We start from the raw sequence: 20,401 nt of genomic DNA, 5'->3' as shown, positions 1-20,401 counted from the left end.
GCACCTATAATGTTACTTTGGAGTTGTGGAGGGCTGTAAGCTAGCAGGAGAGAGCATAAACAAAGGGATCATGGGAAATGAGTGCAGGCTTACTCCAACAGTCCTGCCCACAACAAAGGCAAATGTCTAATGAAGTTTTGCTGTTCTGAAACTGCCCCAGAAAACTACACAGGTTTTTGGTTTTGGCTAAAAACTGCCTTTTCATAATTAAAAGACCACTGGGAAGACTTTAAAAATAGATACAAATTTTTCCTGTATTTTTCTGTTTAGCTTCAAAATATTCCCTCTGTTATTTCTGTTCTTTTTTTGCTTGTGTGGAACAGCTTGGTGAACATTTGCTAATTTTAAGCGATCTGGCTCGGAAGAAGTGTTGAATATAAATGGAGTGCGATAAGAACAGGAGGGAATGTGGGGCTCTGGTCACAGTTTGTGTTAAACTCCATGGCAGGGATGGGATGAGCTGATAGGAAATTGAACAAGAGTAAGAAGAAAAGCTGGAGCAGAGAGAGGAGCAGGAGATGACACGGGATGTAAATGAAATATCTCTCCAAAGAGCCGCAGTTTTTAGTGGAGTTCAGCTGAGTGGGAGCGAGATCAACACAGAAAACAGAGACCCAGCGAGAGGCAGAGGGGAAAAAAACTGTAGGGGAAAGCAGGAACGAGAGACTGAGAGAAGGACACAACAGATCCCACAGAAAGTAAAAGAGTCACTGACACAGTGAAAGAGGTCAGTAGGAGAGTTGAGACTTGTGTTTCATGAAGCATGAAAACTCATTCCACCTCTGGACTCCCAGCAAGGAGACGGGAGTGAGGCGGGCCTCTTTCCACAGCTGAGGGCAGTCTTTGTGGCGTTTAGGTGGAAAGCGCCCCTTTTGCTCAATGACCAGCACAAGGGGAACCGGATCCATTAAGAAAGGGGGAAGCGGAAACACAGGATGGAGAGATTAGGTGCTTTTGGGGGTGAAAACAGGTGGACACACTATACACTATACTGCTGCTGTTTCATTACTCAGAGAGACAAACACAAAAACCTGGACATGAATATTGTAAACGATTCATTTTAGCAACGAGTCGCTTCATATCATAATTTGTGGTTGACGGTACGATTCATAGTCTTTTTCATCGATCTGATTCACTGACCTAAAATCGATTCAGGACATCTTTAGCCAAAGATTGAACTAGTGTGACTTAGATATAAATGCTTGCATACTGAACACTGCAGGTGAAGTTTTCCAGTTTCCTTGTATTTCTTGGAATATATACAAAGTGGCACTTGGTCTAATAATAATGTAAACCTGCTATACCTCATTCCAAATGGTACTTCCCAATATATAGATTGGATTCATCTCATTTTGAAAGAGTTTTCCAATGGTATAGGTCGATTCAGTTAACAACTTGCCTCAGATAGATTGATCTGGCTGTATTGTAGGAGAATAAATCAATTGTTACACCCCTACTGTAAACTGTTAACATAAGTTTTATCTATAAATATTCATAAATTGTATTAAAAGCAGTTGCATAAACAAGCGATTTCAGTGTGGGGACACATTAATTGTAATCATGATCTGTGTCTCTATGCTGCTTCTGCCAGAGCGGCGGCATGCGCATTAGTTTAAGATTTCCAAAAGAGACATCAGTTCACTCAACGCGAACTGCCACAAAGTCTGTCTGTCTGTCTGTCTGTCTGACTGACCTCCCAGAAAAAACCCGACTCAGCCTCTCTACAGGAGAAAACACAAGCTTTTCCAATTACAACCTTTCAAACAACAAAACAAAAAAATCAGTTTGTCACGATTATTAAGTTCTTTGAACTGAACGGAATTCACAGATAAACTCACAGGAAAGCGAACGCGGAGCCGGAACTTCCAGGCTCTGTTCCAGGAATGAGAAAACCACTTTCACAAATTCCATTTGAGATAATAACTAAATGCATCTTTGCAATTGAGCCCGAGTGGAGATAAGGTAATGACAGCCAATCACAGAGACACAAACCCGGTAGGAGAGTGGTAGAGCTAACAACTAAAAACATTTGAGAAACAGGAACTGAAGATGGAAGGAAAAAGGCTTCTGATGTAACCGTGTGTGGATATACTACATTATATGGAACATGGTACGTTGTGGAGCGTTTGTCCTCCTTCACCTGAATCCCATCTGTCCCAGGTGAGCGCCTGTCACCCAACGCTGCACAATAAAAGTGCTGAGCTATTGTTTTCACAGTGCGCTCTAATTGGCTAAGATTCTGGATCTACATTGAAACAGACTGCGAGTACATCAATCAATCACCGCTTTCTCTGTGTTTGGCTGCTGCAGCTGCACCACAAAAGCAGCCGTGCTCACATCTATGTTCCTCCTGTCTAAGACATTCTGCTCATTTGAATAAAAAACGGCGTTTATAGAAAAAAAAAGCTCACTTTTATGTGGATTACAGCAACAAAAGATCGACTGCCCCTCTACGTTTTAGGACATTTTCTTAAGAGAAATAATTTGTTTACTAAAAAAACAAAATTTAATTTGTATAGAAAATAAATTAAATTTTCAAAGGCACATACATTTATTTTTTTAGTTGTGAAGATAGTTTAAATAAATTAGACTTAGAAGTATAGTTTTCTTTAACATAAGTGTTTCATTAAAATGTTTTCACTAGAAGCTGCTTTTGGAGCCACGCTTCAACAGCTATGACACTGCCCCCCCCCCCCCCCCCCCCATTCCAATGATTGATGGATGAAGGTCTTAAAAAAATATTTTTTTTCACCTCCGGTGTTTTCTTTTTTAGCAAAACCTACAACCTCAAAATGTAATGTAATGACAAAGAGAAAAAATGCATGTTTCATTGGTTACATGTGGCAAATGACCAAACAAGCCTTTTTATACCCTTTTATAAAACTAAATTATATTTGAAAAAAGAATTAGCACAAAAACGCATCAGAAGAGACGTTAAGAAAGTTTTTGTTTTGTACAAAATTAAATACCATAAAATATGGTATGGTATATGGTATGGTAATACATTTAAAAGGAAATAAAGAGGTTTTCTAACAGAATAACCAATATAGTAACAACTAAGAATCCACCAAACTCCTATTTCTTTCCTTTCCATTTGTGTTATTGCTATTTGTCCGTTTTTCTGGCCAGTTTTTAGTTCGAAAGGCTTCAGCTCCGTCATGCACAGCTGGTGCTCCTTGTAGTTCCCCACAGTTTTTGCAGGTAACTCGTTTGCGGTAAAACAAACGAGATGAGACCGAACTTTTTTTTTAAAACCACCGACACACTGCGTTTTGGTATCCCTTTTCAAAATAAATATGAAAGCTGTGTACCTAGAGGACTTTCCTAAGCTTATTGCAGAATATGCAGACTTTTCATGGTCAGCTAATTGGGCAAAGAGAAAAAAGAAAGTGCCAGAATTCTAAACAGCTGCTCACTCCCTGTTTACAGTGTGCCAGACAAACCACCAAGCAGGCACTATGCAAATGTCTTTAACACAGTCTGCTTCTCGTGGTGTGCACCACAGTTCGACAGACTTTTTCAGGACTAGAGGGAGCTGCTACTCCAGCTCAGTGAAGATCCCACAGACAGTGCCTCCTCGGAAGCTCTGCTGTAAAATTGGTGCTTTCACGGGCGCTGCATCTGACAATGCGCATCACTCTTTAAAGCAGAAGAGATACAGAGAGAAGTTCAGGGACACAAAGCAAAGACCCTGGGAGAGAAACAAAGAGTGACAGACGTGGAGGTATTAGTAGGAGCAAATACAGAGGAGTGAAAAGGGAAGCATTGAAAGAAAAAACATAATGGGATGCCACAACAAAAGGAACAGAAAGTGTACAAAACATGGAAGTGGTAGCTGTGTCTACACAACAGGTTGGCCATGATTGACAATGCAGAGTCCTAGTCCATTTTAACGGTAGCATAAGCAGGATTAATCCTCTTAGTCACAACTGGAAAGTGTCTGTCGTGCCTCAGTGATATCTGCCCATAAATCAAAGCAAGGCTCTTCTTACTTTGGATTTTTACACCTCTAGTTTCTTCTATCCGACGTGTTTGTGCAAAAACAGATTCAGCTACCATCTGCCCACACATGTGGTGCATACAAAAACAGTTCAAATTCCACTTGCACAATACTTAGGAGCTTTAATTTTCTGCAGATGCAGAGCAAGATGGTAGAGGGCAATACGTTTTATGCTAAATTAAGTCTTAGTCTTAATAATATCCCAATATCATCTCCCTTTCCTTCCCAAAATTGAACTCCTTTTCTTATATTATTTTTTATTACTTCCTTAGAGAATGAAATCTCCATAAAAGGAACAAAAATGATTACTTATTTTTGCAAAAAAACATCAGAATCTAATAAAGCATGCATTTCTTCCATGCTGGATTCAACTCTGCCTGTCTTTTCCTCTTTTTTATGCAACAAAAACAATGACATTTACTTACCAGAGAAAGAAAAAAAAGACAGACCTCTTCAGATTGAACGACTAGCTGAATGTGGAAAGAGCAAAAATGTTTCTATTATTTTAGTATAAACAACTAGGGTTGTAATGATTAACGGACTTAATCGATTTATCTTTCTATGATCCGATTACTTCCATCTGACAGAGGTAAGTTGTTTGAAGCATAATAAAATCGTTTCAAAATGAAAAAAAAAATACTATTATTCTAATATTGGTAAATACCATTAAGATTGAGGCACTTTGAATTTTGCAAAGACATGTGATCATCCATACAAATGTTCTCTTTGGATTATTTTGATGTGGAAAAATAACAGTGGGCTGAACTTAATGAAACTAAAATGTGAATGGATTTGCCATTAATTCTTGTTTACTTCTTTGGTTGTACACATATTTAATTCACACTTAATTAAATTGCAAGAAATACAAGGAATTTGGAAAACTTCACCTGCACTGTTCAGTATCAGGTATTTCTCTCTGAGTCACACTGGTTGAAGTTTCGGTTAAAGATGTCCGGGATCCATTTTAGGGCAGAGAATCGTAACATATTGGATTGTTCAAAAATAACTAATATTGACTACAAATCATATCGTAACAGTCATGGGGGTATTATCTATGTAATTTAAGACCGTCCAACCGGGCTTTAGAAGGCTGATGATCATTATTAATAAAGCGAACACTTTTGGAGTCCTAGAATCTGCATATTCATGAGGTCTTTTTTTTGCTGCCATCTTTAACTTTTTCTCTCTGCTGAGAGTTACAGTAGCCACATTTTTTGATATGAATCGAATCGTAGTTAAAAAGAGTCGTTACACCCCTCTAAACACGTTTTTTAAATTTTTATTTTAAATGGATGGTCTAAATATTCTCTGCTTTTTTTTGTTTCCTAATTCTTCAAGAATTTCAGAAATCAACTCCATCATCAACTTTTTGGTGTTTTTAGAAAAAAGAAAAATGTATTTGTCTTTCATTATTCTCCTTGCTGCATTCACACGGTTTAGGTTTCCCTCCCACATTCTTCTTCTTCCACTTTTGGCTTCTCCCATCAGGGGTCGCCACAGCGAACAAGTCGCATGGTAAATTTGGCAATGTTTTACGCCGGATGCCCTTCCTGACGCAACCTTCTCAAACCGGGCTTGGAACCGGCACAGAGGTAGAGAAGGGAACAGGGAGCAGCCCGGAGTCGAACCCTGGTTTCACGGACGGAAGGCGCTGCAAACCAGCACGAGCTAAACCGGCTCCCAGGTTTCCCTCCCACATTAAGCCCTGAATTAAACAGAGTTGCATGAATGAAGGACAGGCTTTCCGATGACTGTGAAGATAAAATAAATGAACAACTGCATTGCTGCGGTGAATTCAAAGGCAGCATTGATTTCTTGGCAAACGGTCATATCTCAATTTTGTCCCATCACCTCCTCTCCACCCCCACCGTCGCCTTCATTTGACCCCTCTCGTGCGTTCCTGTCTTCTCCTTCTTTCACCTCATTAGGATCGCAGCTGCAGCTTCTTCAGAGCCTTTTATCAGTCACGTCTTCCCCTCCTTATTGTAGCATCAGTTTGCTGACCCCCTCACCCGCAGAACCCCCCCTCGCGCTATCATTTGTCATTTCATTTTCTCATGCCAAGGCAGCTCTCTGTATGCCATCCCTCCAGCTCTCATTCTCCTTGCTGTTTGGACTGGCTGCAACAGGAAAGGTTGATTTGCTAAATGCTACCAACTTTCCCCTTGCTTTGAATATCTGAACTCTTTGTAACCAGAATTTTGGAAAACAATAGACTGAAGAAACTTTAAGAAACAGCAGACAAGTTTATAACTAAGTTTTATAAAGTTTTGATGGTTTGATCATGTTTAATCAGTTTGACATAATCAGAGACAAAAGTGAGTTCAAATTGAAGCAAACACAGACCAAGCAGTGAATAGATAGCTGAAAGTACAGCATTTTACACACTACACTATATAGGGCACCTAGAAGCCTTAATTTCTTTTTCAATGACCGACGGTGCGTCTCATAACCCAGAGCACCCCATCTATCTATCTATCTATCTATCTATCTATCTATCTATCTATCTATCTATCTATCTATCTATCTATCTATCTATCTATCTATCTATCTATCTATCTATCTATCTATCTATCTATCTATCTATCTATCTATCTATCTATCTATCTATCTATCTATCTATCTATCTATCTATCTATCTATCTATCTATCTATCTATCTATCTATCTATCTATCTATCTATCTATCTATCTATCGTGGAGCATTGTTGGACTCTTTTTTTTTAACCTGTTACTAACAAGGTTAGGAGTTAGTCCATTTCATCTTCTGAATCTATTTTTATCTCTTTTTATCTTTTCAGGGGTGCTGGAACCTACCACGACCACTTGTAGGCGAAGGCAGTGGACATTCTTTACAGGTCGCCAGTCTGTCGCGGGGTCACAAATCACACACTCACATTTACACCTATGGGCAATTTAGAGTATATGAATGAAGCACGGTGGCCGGAGTCCCCCGAAGAAAACCCTTGCATGCACGGGGAGAACATGCAAACCTCAAACAGAAAGGTCACATGGTGTGATGTTTCAGGTCCTTTTTGCAGTGAGGCAGGAGCCGCGTCACTGTTCAGTGGTTTGTAAAGTTTGTTGAAGTAAAGTTTGTCTTGGCGGACTGTTTTTTTACGTGTCGCAAACAAGGTTGGGAGTTACAAGTACTGTGAATACGCAAACGAGAATGACATTTTCAAAGTGTAGCATGTTAGAAACAAGTTCTAGAATTTATGCGAACGCAGTTAATGAAGTCTGACTAACGGGTTTATCTGTGACTCCCTTGTCTCACTTGATGCACTTAATAGTTTGCTGCATATTTTTGACATAATTTCAAAAACAGACCATCCATTGACTGTGCGTCTTATAATTTGGTGCGTCCAATAGTGTCGAAAACATGGTAATAGAAACCAATAAAAACTGAGCAAAGAAAAAACAATAATAATATCAACTGAAAGTAACCTTTTTTGAGGAAGGAGAGAAAGTTCCTGCCAGTCATTTCAGTATCATGTTTTTCTATGTCATGATCACGTCAAAAAATACATTTCCAGGCTTTAAAGTTTTGTTTCTGAATTTAAGTTACCCTCAAACTAGTAAAAATATATGTTTTAATTGTGGCCTTTAGACAAATTCCCATTTTTTCTTACACTTACCTCTGATTTCACTCTTCCAGTTGTATAGAAAATGTTCAAAGATTTAAAAAAAGAGAAAAAGAATTATCATTAAGTTTTCCAAGGTCATTTAACTTGCAATGTGATTGGATAATTTTCCAAAGCCAAAATAAAACATATCATACTTCAAAATAAAATCCTTCAGTGTTTGATGTTGCAAAGGTAGAAAAACGAAGACAAAAAGTTAAAAGTGTTTGTTGGGCTTAGTCCTTTTTAAAAAATCTTCCATCATTTCATTGTCAGGACAATGGATTATCTGCAACATCCCCCTCCCCCTCCCCCCTCAGTGTCTTCACCCCCTTCCCCTTAACTCCCTTCCACTGCTCGTCTGGCTCTTCGTCTGTCTCCCATCCTCTTTGTATGGAGTCTGCCACAACATTTTGATTTACTTAAGTGACTCCCTCATGCAGTCAGGCTCAGACAAGAATTGTGTGTTTCTGGTCTTGTACTATGTGTGTTTGTGCCTGTGTGTATTTGAGGCTTAAATCCCAACTACAAGGATGACATTCATTAGCCTGATCAATGATGGAGTCTCTTCATCCCATCATGTATTCTTTTCTCTTCTGGTTTTTTTGTTTGGTCTTTAGACATGTCTCTTTTAGTCTTGTTATCTATCGGTTTCTGTTTTTTTTTTTTTTTTTTAACTTCTACAAAATAAAGAAATGTCTTTCTTTTCCCCACACCTTGTTTCCATCTCCATCATTGATGAGTTCTGGTGTGAGTTTTTTTTCTGCGCCCGTTGCACTCTCACTCGCATTGCTCTCTCTTTCATTTAGTGACGCATTGATTAGTTCTGGTGTTAAGGAGAATTGCCTACTTGCTCCCAAAGTAAAAAGCACTAAGAGTAATTTGTGTTTCTCTCCCGACTACCCTATTGCTTTGAGCATAGACGATGTCAATAAACCGTGGCGTCATCCTGCCGCTGGCAGAGAAACTTGTCTTTTTCATGTTGCTTTCCGCCCTGAACTGATTGCCTTGGCGTCTATTAAGTCATCTAAAGACTGGACGGTGGGTTTGGGTTTTTCTTTGCGTCTTTTTACTCTGAGCGGGAAAAGGACAAACTGCATATGTGTGCGGGTAAAGGAAGCAAGCATTCACGCCATGTTTGCTTACTTGTTTTAAAGCGAATCCTCCGTTTGGGCTTGAACTATTTTATACAATGATACTGACCTTGTGATGCAACACTGGGTTCAAAGGCACTGAAGGTATTCCTTTGATGAAACCAGAAAAAAGGATGCAATCGCTGTCAGATTCGTGAAATCACACAAATTAATTGGCTCTGTATGACATGTTTGGCTAATTTGCACATAAAAGACTAATCAGCTGATCAGACTATCTGAAGGGAAAATTTCTACCTAAATTTACTCATGTTTTGTGATTTTTTTCATAATTTTTTTAAAAATTAAGCACATTGGTTTTTGTTTTTGCACATAAACATGCTCTTAGTCCCATGTTTCCACTCAGCATAAAACGATTTCAAGGAAAAATCAGGACTAGCAAACCAACAGCCTATTTTTTATGATCTAACATAACATTAATGACCTGGATAACACACTTTATGACAGAAAAACGACGCCGAAACATGAAACAGAGCTTCAAAGAGGTTCAACAGACTTCTTTCAACCATTGACATCCCAATCGGAGAAAAACATTTCAAAAACTAACGGGAAACCCTCGTCTTTGTTTGAAAAAGTTAAAAGCAGGAGATTCTAAGTTAGATCACAGTTGTTGAGATCTAACTTATTTAAACATCTACACACTTTGGTGAGTTATAACTGCTTTTAGGACATGTGTTATAACAGAAATAATAATTAACAGTGATACATGGACAAAAACAAATAACAATAACTACTCAATTTTTCTAATTTTTAGAAATAAACATGTATTGTGCCAACATCTTTTTCTTTTTTTTCTTTAGAGATTTGATGTCTAAATTGTTGAGTAATATTTTTAAATTGTATTTACTGTAGAGCTCTAGCTTTTTGAAAAAAAATATGGACAGGTGCAAATGTTTTTGCTATGTGGCAAAAAAAAAAGTGAATTAATTTGAAAAAATAAAATAAATAAAACAAAATATAATGTTTTTAGAAAAACAAACCTCATGACCCATAAATTTAAAGCACAGCTTTACATTTTACAGGTTAATAAATAAAAAGTAAGAAAAGGCCTTACAGTATTTTGGGGCCTAAAATATATACACCCAACCATAATAATCGTGTGTGTGTATATATATATATATATATATATACATATATATATAAAGTGACCTAATCTTTTTCCAAAATTTTCTCTGTTTTAGTTCTTTACACATTATGTTGGTTAAAATAACTTGATCCAAATGTTAAGAAAATCTAGCTAAATGTTTATACAGACTTAAAAATATAGCAACTCTGGTTGAATTACTCATTATTTTATTTGGGAGGTTCTGTGGTTAACTTCATTTTTGTTTGTCTTTTGTTTGATTCAGTTGGCATAAAATTATCTTCTGCGTTAAAGGGTTGATTAGTTTTCTCAAAAAGATTCACAGAACTGTGTACCAAAGCTATATCACCTATAAATATTATTACGTTTTAAAGAGTGGTTTTAAAATAAAATACCGGTAAAAAAAACCCTAAATTGTTGTAGTTTAATTTCAAAATCTTGGGAAATTTTCAATTGCTAGAGAAAATGGAGTATAAAAGCTTGAATGGCTTTAACCATCAGGGAGGCAGAGTCTAAATACTGCGATAGAGTGCAAAGCTACAGATAACATTCCTTAACAGCAACAATCTAACATTTCCCAGCATGTTGTGGACAGTTTTATGACTGAGATAGTCTTCATCATTACCCTGACAGCTTCATCTTCATAGCTGGTGTACTTGTGCACCATGGCGGTGGGAGGGGTTTGCCTGGCATGCAGGCGATGCATGACCGCCTTTACTAAGTGCTGCTGCAGCATGTTGTGAAAAGACGCGGCTTACAGGGTCAAACCAAACGCTTTCATAAAACTTTACATTCAAGCACAAATGATGCTTGTTATGCAGGCTGTCGGCCTTACATGGAAATGAATAGAACTAGAAAGAGGCTGGTATTGCGTCCCAGGACGCTCTTGCAAAAGAGATTTTTAATCTCAAAGAGTTTTTTATCCTGGTTAAATAAAGGTGAAAAAAAAATTGCTACAAAATAAAAGCCCAAGCCCTTTATTTTGTCTGACCTTCCGAAAACTCTGATAGAAACTAAAAAACGTGAGCTCAGGAAACGACAGAGAGCGAGAAATAAGAGGAAAAATACTTTCTACAAAGAGCGGGAAGTGGTGAGAGATATTTTAGATGTTTGGCTGTACATCGGCTAGATCGGTCAGGCTGAGACTACTTTTGGAAGGGAGGACCACACACATGTGCACAAACACACACACACAGCCTTTTAGCCATTTCAAGACCCTGCTGCTGAGCTGTTTCTGATTGTGTTTAGATGGCAGTGTATATATATGCAGACGTCAGCCTGTCTCCCTTTTTCCATCACTCCACGCAGCTGTATTTTCTTCCTCGCTGTCTTTCCAGCTCTCCTCCTTTTTTTCTCCCTTTCATGCACGTCTCCTGGTGTAGTCTGACTCTAATTGTGGTTGTCGTGATTCCTTTTTTCAATTGGTCAAAAGTCTGTTCCACATAAAAGCCCTTGCTATAAGGAGCAGGATCCAGGGCCATTGGCCAATCACTACAACTCAACATCTGGTACTTGTCACCCTCCACAGGGAGGCAGGTCTTGCATTTGCACCGTGAATTCACCCCCCAGCTCCTGGCCATTGTGGCCCCAGACGTTCAAATAGTCAGACTAGAGTTTCATCCTCAACTTTGAGCCTAACGTGTGCCATGTGGAGGGACACAAGGAGCAGATCCAGCCAGAGCAGATCCTAAAGCAGGTTACGCTGGAGTCCGATGAGCTTTCACGGCTGGAATCTGATCAGAAATGACAGCTGTCTAAACGCTGTGTGTCCACCATCCAAAAGATCATGAAAAATATTGTGTGTAATTCATTTAGTGGTCTCCATGGCAGCTGTCATGGGAGAGCTGAAAACCATAAATGCCATGGAGAATCGGATTTTCTGTTTTTAGAGATTTGGACCAACACAGAGCGGCTTGAAAGAACGAGTGATTGATTCTATTTTCACCTGAATTGTGGACGACCAGCTTTTTCACCTGTCTGTGCTTATAAAGACCCACTCAATCATCTTATGATCCGTTTTTCAAAGCGTTCCCAGTGGTTTTTAAATTTTGATTATGCCACTTTTAGGTAATTTTCATATTTTCTGTAGAGCGACACTAGACCAACAGATAAAACCTCTGAGTTGTGGGCCGGACTATCCTGTTAGCTTAAGGCTGTGTTAGTCAGCTACTACGTACATTTTGCACATATTTCACGGATAAAAGTTGGTCATACGTGAATATATGTAGAAAAAGTGAGAAAAGTTGTTGTCTATACATTACATTTTCACAGATGTATCACAGATGATCCATGTTAAAACCACGGAAGAAGTATGAATAAACCACGCAAAGAACACATAGATCAACCTAGAACATGAACCGTCCGTGATTATTACTGTTTATATGTAATTCAGTTACGTCAGTGTCTTAATTTGAACGTGATATACACGATACAAAAGTCATACGGTAGTACATGTGTGAAAAGTCTGGCGGAGATACGTAGAACGGTCTTGGAAAGCCACAAATTTGTGTATGCCTCTCCCAAGAACCATGGTAAAAGGTTAACGGTGTATCCTTACATAGCGTTTTTCTACCTTCCTTGAAGGCCCAAAGCGCTTTACAGTCCAAGTCACACACACATTCACACATTGGTGGCGGCTCCGCTGCCAAACACTGGCGCCAACCTTCCACCAGAGGCAAGGTGGGGTTCAGTGTCTTGCCCAAGGACACTTCGACACATGGGTGGCCATGGCGGGAAACGAACCTGTGTTATTTCGATCAAAGGTTGACCGGCCTACCACTGCACCATGGCCACCCATGCACAATGCACTATTGTGTAAGATTATAAATACTATTTGTAAATAAAGTAATAAATTGAGTAATTCTCAATCAACCAAAACTTTCAAACAGCTCAAAACCGAATTTTTCGTAGAGATCCGTTGAAGATGGAAGACGTGTATCGAAACATGTCAGGTATGTGAAAAACACAACGCATGTCTCATAACAGAAGAACCAAGAAGTCAGTTAATAATACAGACACTATGAACTTTATTGCACTAAAATGTAAAGATTTATCGGGCAAAATCCTTGACGGACATGACGAATGCAAGAAACACTTCTGCATTATGTACATAACCCTCACTGAAATTTCATACGTGGACAATGGAAAATATGTACGTATAGTATGAGCAGAGTGGTGCAGTGAGCTTGTGGCATGTCCAGAGTATTTTCTAGATTACAAATATGCTCTGTTTTTTACTGCTTTCTTCTTTGTCTGTTCCTGATTCACAGAGATTTGAATAAAGAAATAGTCAGAAAATGCCATTTAAGCTTAAGTATTTTAAACATAAGTCCTTTATCATAAAAAAAGCTACAAACATTTAAAGGAGAGCAGACTTTTTTCAGCTATGGTGAGTCCACAACCCAAACCAAGACAGGAAATATCATTTTGGTGCTCCTTTGTACTGTTCAGAATGATGATTCTTCTGTGATCACTGTTTGTTAACACAATTCCTTTTGTATCTTACTACAGTGAGAGATTCTACTTGAGTCGATTGTGTGCTGGCAGCACATTGTGTGTCTGGTTGCTTTTTTTTAATCATTAAACTCCAGCATCCATTAACTGCTTTTGTTTGGGAACGTTTCATTCCGCTCTGCATCATCACTGTCTTTCAAAACTTCCAACAAATTGATTCTGAGTGTAAAGAATTTACAAAACAAGGAACAAAGTAAAGGTTTTAATGCAAAACTCCCTAAACTCAAAGGTAATGTTACCAAGCAGCTTTCTGAGGTTTATGCACGTTGTTCAAATCCGCTTTTTCTTCGACTTTTACTCCACTGAATGAATGAATTGTAGTCATTTCATTGTAGTTCATTTTTTTCTCCAATGTGCCTATTTCAAGTTATGTTGACAGGGATTTTTCTCTAACATTTGCTTGGTAACATTTTTATTCATTAAACCGTACCTTTTTGCCTTTTCTCTATTAAAACTGATTATGTCTTACAGTGTTGTTTTTCCCTTCTTTATCCATTTTTACTTGTTTAATTATAATTAATGACATTGTTATAATGAAATAATTAAATGAATTATATAATTATTATAATTCAATGAATGTACTTATTGTTTTTCTTTTTTCTGTATATGTGGCTTTTCTTAAATTGACACACACTATATTTAAAAAAAATGTGCTTTATCTTTTTTTCTTTTGATTTTCATATAAGTGAGAACAAAAGAAAGTTTTGTGCCAAACTCCAATAATCAAAATAAACAAATAGAATAAAAACAAAACTTAAATAAATCAGATTGTAGTGAAAGGGTGGCTAATAGAGCAGTAAATGATGTTTACCATGTGTTATAGGTAGGTACAATCGAGCCGCATACTCCTCTGCTTCCTCCTCCTCCTCCTCCTTTTCCTCCTCTTCTTTGTCTGAGTCAGTGGCGTTGCCTAACAGTGGGTTGTTATGAGGATTAGACTGGGCATGTGATTGGTCAATGACAGGTGATGGGCAGGAGGGGGAGGGCATGGGAGAACCTATGAAAGAACACAACCAAAGAGGGGGAAAGGAATGATGAATTTGAAGAAAAATAAATAAAGAACATCAAAAAAAGAAAAGAATGACAATGAAATACAATGACGTTTGCTGATGATGCAAGATTTAGAAGTCCCACTCTGGTCATTGTTTTTTACTGTAAATTATTATTATGCAGTTTTTAGCCAACAATAACAACAATATCGGAGCTATCCAGCCGTACGGTTGTGATCCAGATTCCAGCTCAAACGAGGAAAACAAAGACGTTTATGGATTTATTCATCTACAAGCAGATGCAGAAGAATGGACCTTGGCGCAACCAGTGTATTTTCTACGTCACAATAAACTCTTTTTCAAATGGCATTCTTGCGTCTGCGCCTGATTTCTAACAATTTCAATATAGAAATACTCAAATGCAAATGTGTGCAAATTTGAGCTTTTTATTTTTTGTTTTGTTTTTAGAAATGTCCTCCATCCTCAGAAAAATGCCAAAGGAACATTTTAAAACATCAAAAACACAATTTTCACAGTAGTGGGTCCTTAACGTCCGCCTCTGATGAAAACCCCGTTTTTTGAGATTTTGACATGTACTTGTGGGATTTTTCTTATGATAGAGAACAAATGTGATTAAAAAATCATCACATTTTTGCATTTCTGAGTATTTCTCTTTTTAAATCGCTGTCAATCAAACTGTCGCGAAGATGCTTGGTTTGAGTTGATGAGCCGGTGTGATGTCACATTGGCCCAGGAGTGCACGTGCATTGTGCACACTCCCTGATTTCCCCCGTGCAGCGTGCACATCAGCTCAGATGCGAGAGATTATTTTCCACCGTTTCTTCTTTACTAAAGAAAAACTTTTGAAAATAGAGACTGTCAGTCGGTGTTGTTAAGACATTTAGGTTCTGGGACTTTGGTTAATCGTAATTAAAACACCACGTTTCTATATTAAAAAAAAATGTCATAGGGGGACTTTAAGTGTGCCGTGGGTCCAATGATGAAACGGCAACTAACCAATCCTAAGAAAATGGCAAAAAAAAAGCTTTTTAAAGAGCCACATGATGTTATGTGACTATGAACATCTGTTCCACACTTGCATGTGATCCTAACCTCCCTTTGTAACCACCACTACCACAACAGGGAGACAGTTTGTCCTCACCACAGCAAGTTTAATGTTTGTTTGGATTTCCCTGCAGCTTTGGGACTTAACATCGTCAGTGTGCATTTCCCCCCAAAAAATAAAACTAAAATTCCAGTGAACGCTGCACCCTTTGAGAGGCTGATCAGCACTTCTAGATTCAAAGAGGTGCCAACAAGTTTCACAGCAGATGGTGACATTAACATTCCAAATGATGATTATGAATGGGACACATCAGACAGCATCAGATGAAGGCCGACTTTCAAGGGCGCCGTTTGGAGAAGTTCCTTATTCCGCCTTCTTTATTCAGTCTCTTCAGACAGCTGAAGTGTTCAGTGTGAACGGGAAAACAGATTCATAGGAAAAGTGATTAATAAAAGAATCAATTGTGCATCGACTTGGTAACGTTGGCATTTAGTGTCCTGTGCGCTGCTTGTGCCTGTCTGCGTTTAGCAGCCTCTGAAAGTGTTTTGCCCCCGCAGATGACTCGGGGCACTGCACGCAATCCATACAAATGCGCCCTCACAAAAGAGCGTGATGACTTTTTAGAAAAGCAAAGAAACAAAGATCACATTCTGCACCACTCGTCACGTTGCCCACCTTTCCTGATAAGAATTTCTCTTGATAATCTCTTCCTCCAGCTCATTTGTTTACGAGGACGTGAAAAATGAAATACAGCTTTGGAGCAAAGGCGTTCAATAAAGATGCCGTCTTGACTGGCTGAGCATTTATAGAGACACTGAAGGTGATTTACATTTCTCAAGATCTTTACGTCTCAGGCAGACCACACAGACTGTGTTTTTTCTTCCCAGCTGGTCAAGGGCATCTCAACATCTATATATATTTATCTTTCATGACATGAACAGACACAGTTTTTTTCTTTTTTTGGTGTCTTTCCAGCAGAGCGATGTTCAGCCCACTTTGACATTCAGTCTTCTGCTGTTTTACCCTAAAACCAAACTGCAGCTTCTCTGAGAAAACACATACAAAAAAAAAATAACAACACCAGCCTCTTGTTAATTATTTACCATAATGTCTTTTGGCGTGTTTCTTTCACAGCTAAAGAAAATCATATGGAGGTGGAATTTTCTATTAAAAATCTGTCTCAAAGTGTTTCCCTTTGAGTGCTGACAGATATTGGAGAGGAAAAAAAAAGTCGGTCCTTTTCTGCTCAGAAAATAGGAAAATTGCCGGATTATTTGAAGGGAATATTACATGGTAAATATGGTTGACTGCATTGCTCAATTATTTGTGCAGAAATGATCCTGCAGTCTCATGCCACGGATGTATTTCCACCCATTTAAACAATTTTCTAACGTGTGACGCATTTTCTTTTATTTCCTGGAGAGTCAAGCGAGTCAGTAAGTAGTTTGTTTTTTTCCAGAAAGAATCACTGATTGCTTACCAACACAAGTTAAAAACTATTCAAAACAGGACAAAAAAAGACGTAAATAAAAAGAAACATGACATTAAAAAAATCTTACCAACATAAAAAGAGCCATTTATCTAAAAACCAACTGAAGCTGAAGTTTCTTCAGGTGCGTTTGAAAAGCTTCGGCCGAGTCAGTGGAGCGTAGGGACAAAGAAGAAGGTTCTAGAGTCTGTGAGCCACAGTTATACACTGAAAACAGATGCATGCAAACATGTAATACCTTGATTTAAGACATTAAAGATTTTGGAGCTGGCTTGAAGTTGTTTTAACTTTTCTCAAAATCAGCAAAGTCGAGGTTCGTTCGTCTCACGAGGATCTTGAAATAAGGTCTAAATCGAAAATTGAAAAACTTGATTTGAGCTCAAAAAACTCAAATTGCAGAGAAGGAAGAGAAATATTTTATGCTATTTTCTTTACATTTTCAGAATGACTGTTGTGCTGAATTTGATGAAATTGCATTTATTTTCAGTTGTTGCAGACGCGGACCGTAACACGTTATTTAGAAATCTTTTCAGGGCTTTCAGGGAAATGTTTCACTTTATTTTCCATTTCAACTTTTTAAGGAAGAATCTTGAAAGAAATCCAAGTGAAGGGATCACAAATAAAGGCAATAAATAAATAAATAAATAAATAAATAAATAAATAAATAAATAAATAAATAAATAAATATTTTTGTGATATTTAAAGTGGTTCAATAATTCTGGATCTTTAGACCCCTTTTGATGAAAACAGTGTTTTTAACATTGAAAACATATATTAAGAAAATTAAGCTTAGAATATAATTTCAAAGTATTTTTTAATTCAAATTGTGGTGAATCAAGATAAAGAAAATGTCGTTTGAAAAAAAGGCATTTGTGATGTAGAAAATAGGCTGGGCTTTCTGCTTTGAGATCTCAGCAAAGGGGAGGGGAAGAGGGGGCGGTGTTGCTCAAAGTTCCCTCAGGGCAATTTCTAATGACGTCTTGGTGCTCTGCAGAAACTAAGTCCTAGAAAACAGCAAAGGTTTTTTTGATTTTGTCCAAAAACGGCATAATCATAATGAAAAGACCACTACAAGCCCTCCAAAGATGACTGGAGTGGGATTTTATAGTATATTTAAGGTGGAGAGCTTTTGGTCCTCTTAAGTGTGGACAACTCCAGTCCTCAAGTGTCAGAGTTCTGCTTCTTCTCCAACCACCACTGCATGGAGACTCACGACCATAACTGACGGTGAAAAAGGCAATTATATGTGAAAAACAAATGGAACGAGGGCCCTCCAGGACAGGACAGAGTTCCTGTTCACAGAGATACATCTGGATGAACACCATATTTATCCAGCTGAAAAGGTTCCATACAAACTCCATAAAAACGTGTCAAATCCAAGCATTTCACGCTTTATATTAAAACCTCAGACATGATCCCACTTTAGAGAAAAGGGTCTTTCATAGGTCTTTCATGTTTTACCTAAAGGCTTAGATTTAGAGTCGATTTTTATTCCCTGTGCCTGTACTTTCCTTCTAAATCAAACAAACATGATGGAGTTTGGTTTGATGCTCTCTGCTCTGTTGCTCTGCCAGTCTCCACACCAATGACTTCCCGGTAAAACTCACAGCTACAAAGAGAGCGCAGAGGAAGGGAGACTAAAATACTGCTTTCAGGCTCAAAGGAAACCGTAAACCTTTGCTTTATGAACCAGCAGAACTATGTTCTGGAGTGTGTTCAGTAGAGTGCAGTACACAGTTCACAGGCAGAAATTTTTATGATCAAAAGGTCGGAAGCTGCTGTCCAGTTTAGCCTGCAGCCGTGTCCTCTTGAGCTACGATACGACTGCCTGGAAGCTCTTGATTCCGGCTCCAGTCAACTTTCTTTAAAGGTTTGATCAATGGAGCAAAAATAACTTTGGTGCGTGGAAAGGCCTCCGTGAGCACCGCACGGAAATAAAATGCAACGCTGCAGTCACATCACGAGGGTGCACGGCGAATGAATCACACGGGGACGCTTGGTGATAACTTCTCCAATGAACCCAAAAGTAAAAATGAAAGCTGGCTATGTGATGCCGCCTCGCAGCACTTTGGTGCATGAACTAACAGGTACTTTATGCTTCTCATATCCATCTCCCTCTCAGCTCAGGGCTCGCTGCTGCACTTCACATTCCTCTCTCTGAGGCGAGGACTGAAGGAAAAGCGAGAGGAAAGGCCTTGAAGTGACAGGGTGGGATGACGGAAATAGAAAAACAGGTAGTCTTGTAGTTTATCTAAGTTGATGTTTCAATTCCAGAGGATTTGTGGTTTTAACTTGACAGGAGTCTGTACAGAAAAAGAAGACAAATTCAACACATCAGACAAAATGAACCGTTTTCCTGACACTAAAAAGTCAACATTTCTTTCAGCGCCTTCACGCAAAGCTCTTGAAATAGCCTGACAATAAGACATGACCTCTGGACAAACAAATGCTTTGTAGCAAACAGTCAGCAAGGTTGCAAAAAACACAAGGGACAGGAAAGACAAACTGGAAAAGGTTGAAAAAACGAACACACAGCCTCCTGGGACCTATAAGCCACTAATGCAGGAATAATCGAAAACAGGGACCAACCTGCTGTTCAGAAGTTGAATTTGGTTCAGATAAATGATACTTTAATGGCTCAAAAAAATTAGAAAATATTCAGTTGCAGGAAAATCTTGTAATAAACTCTATTTGGTAAAGTACTACTGTGAATATAATTTTTTTTAAGAATGCACAGCTGATAACTGAATATTTAAGGTACCAATAATTAAGAAAATATTTTTATTTCAGTCATCTGCAAAGAAATCCTCACTTTTTTTCTTTTTTTTGCCAAAATATCGACAGAAGCATGCAGCTCAGGACGCCCTCACATCCAAAAAGCCCTGATTGCAGAATCAGCAGAGTGACGGCGCCGCATCGTACAAACAGCTAATTTCGATGTTTCAGCTCATCCATTCACGCGGCGAAAGGTTCACCTCTGCTACAACCTCACCAGATAGCAGAGGAGTAAGAAAAGGTGGAAAGGAAGTTCGGCTTTTACAGCGGCAGGAAAATCTGCTAACAAGCACACATTTCTACCTTTCCACTGGATTTTCTGGGTCTGCACTTCCTGTGCCAAATTGAATTTCTATTGACGATCTACATATAATAACCAAAGAGACCTGTAGCAATGTCTAGAAATAGAGAAGATTTTATATCCTTTTTATATCTTTTTGTTTGCTTTGCATTGTCTTTGACATATGTTAATTGTTAAAAATGAGCAGAGACAACTTTTAAATCAACCAAAACGCCCTGAAAACTGAAATTTGACCGCAAACGTTTTTTGCAAAGACACCAGATTTGCTGAAGTTAAAATGTGTGAGGGCCAACCAAACAACATGCATTCTTTGAACTCATAATATCATTAAATGCACATAACATATTTAATGACGTTTTTTTTGCAATAGGATACTTTTCATTTCTTCACATTTTAAGCCCAGAAATAAAT

General features: G+C 38.3%; 1 protein-coding gene across 19 annotated transcripts in view; it reads right to left on the bottom strand.

Moving 5' to 3' along the window:
- The window catches only part of tenm3 (teneurin transmembrane protein 3), a 709,086-nt gene that overhangs the window by 131,171 nt on the left and 557,514 nt on the right, over positions 1-20,401 (bottom strand). For 12 of the 19 annotated variants that reach the window (XM_078946824.1, XM_078946819.1, XM_078946845.1 and 9 more), the window contains one exon: positions 14,182-14,367. The exons of the other annotated variants lie outside the window; for them this stretch is intronic. In XM_078946824.1, the coding sequence (XP_078802950.1) occupies positions 14,182-14,367 (186 nt within the window). The remainder of the gene's footprint in view (positions 1-14,181; positions 14,368-20,401) is intronic. 19 annotated transcript variants of the gene reach the window in all.

Source organism: Oryzias latipes, chromosome 1, assembly GCF_053564925.1.
Source record: "Oryzias latipes strain Hd-rR chromosome 1, Olatipes_Hd-rR_3.1".
Lineage (NCBI taxonomy): Eukaryota > Metazoa > Chordata > Actinopteri > Beloniformes > Adrianichthyidae > Oryzias > Oryzias latipes.
This window is presented reverse-complemented; position numbering and strand designations above follow the sequence as displayed.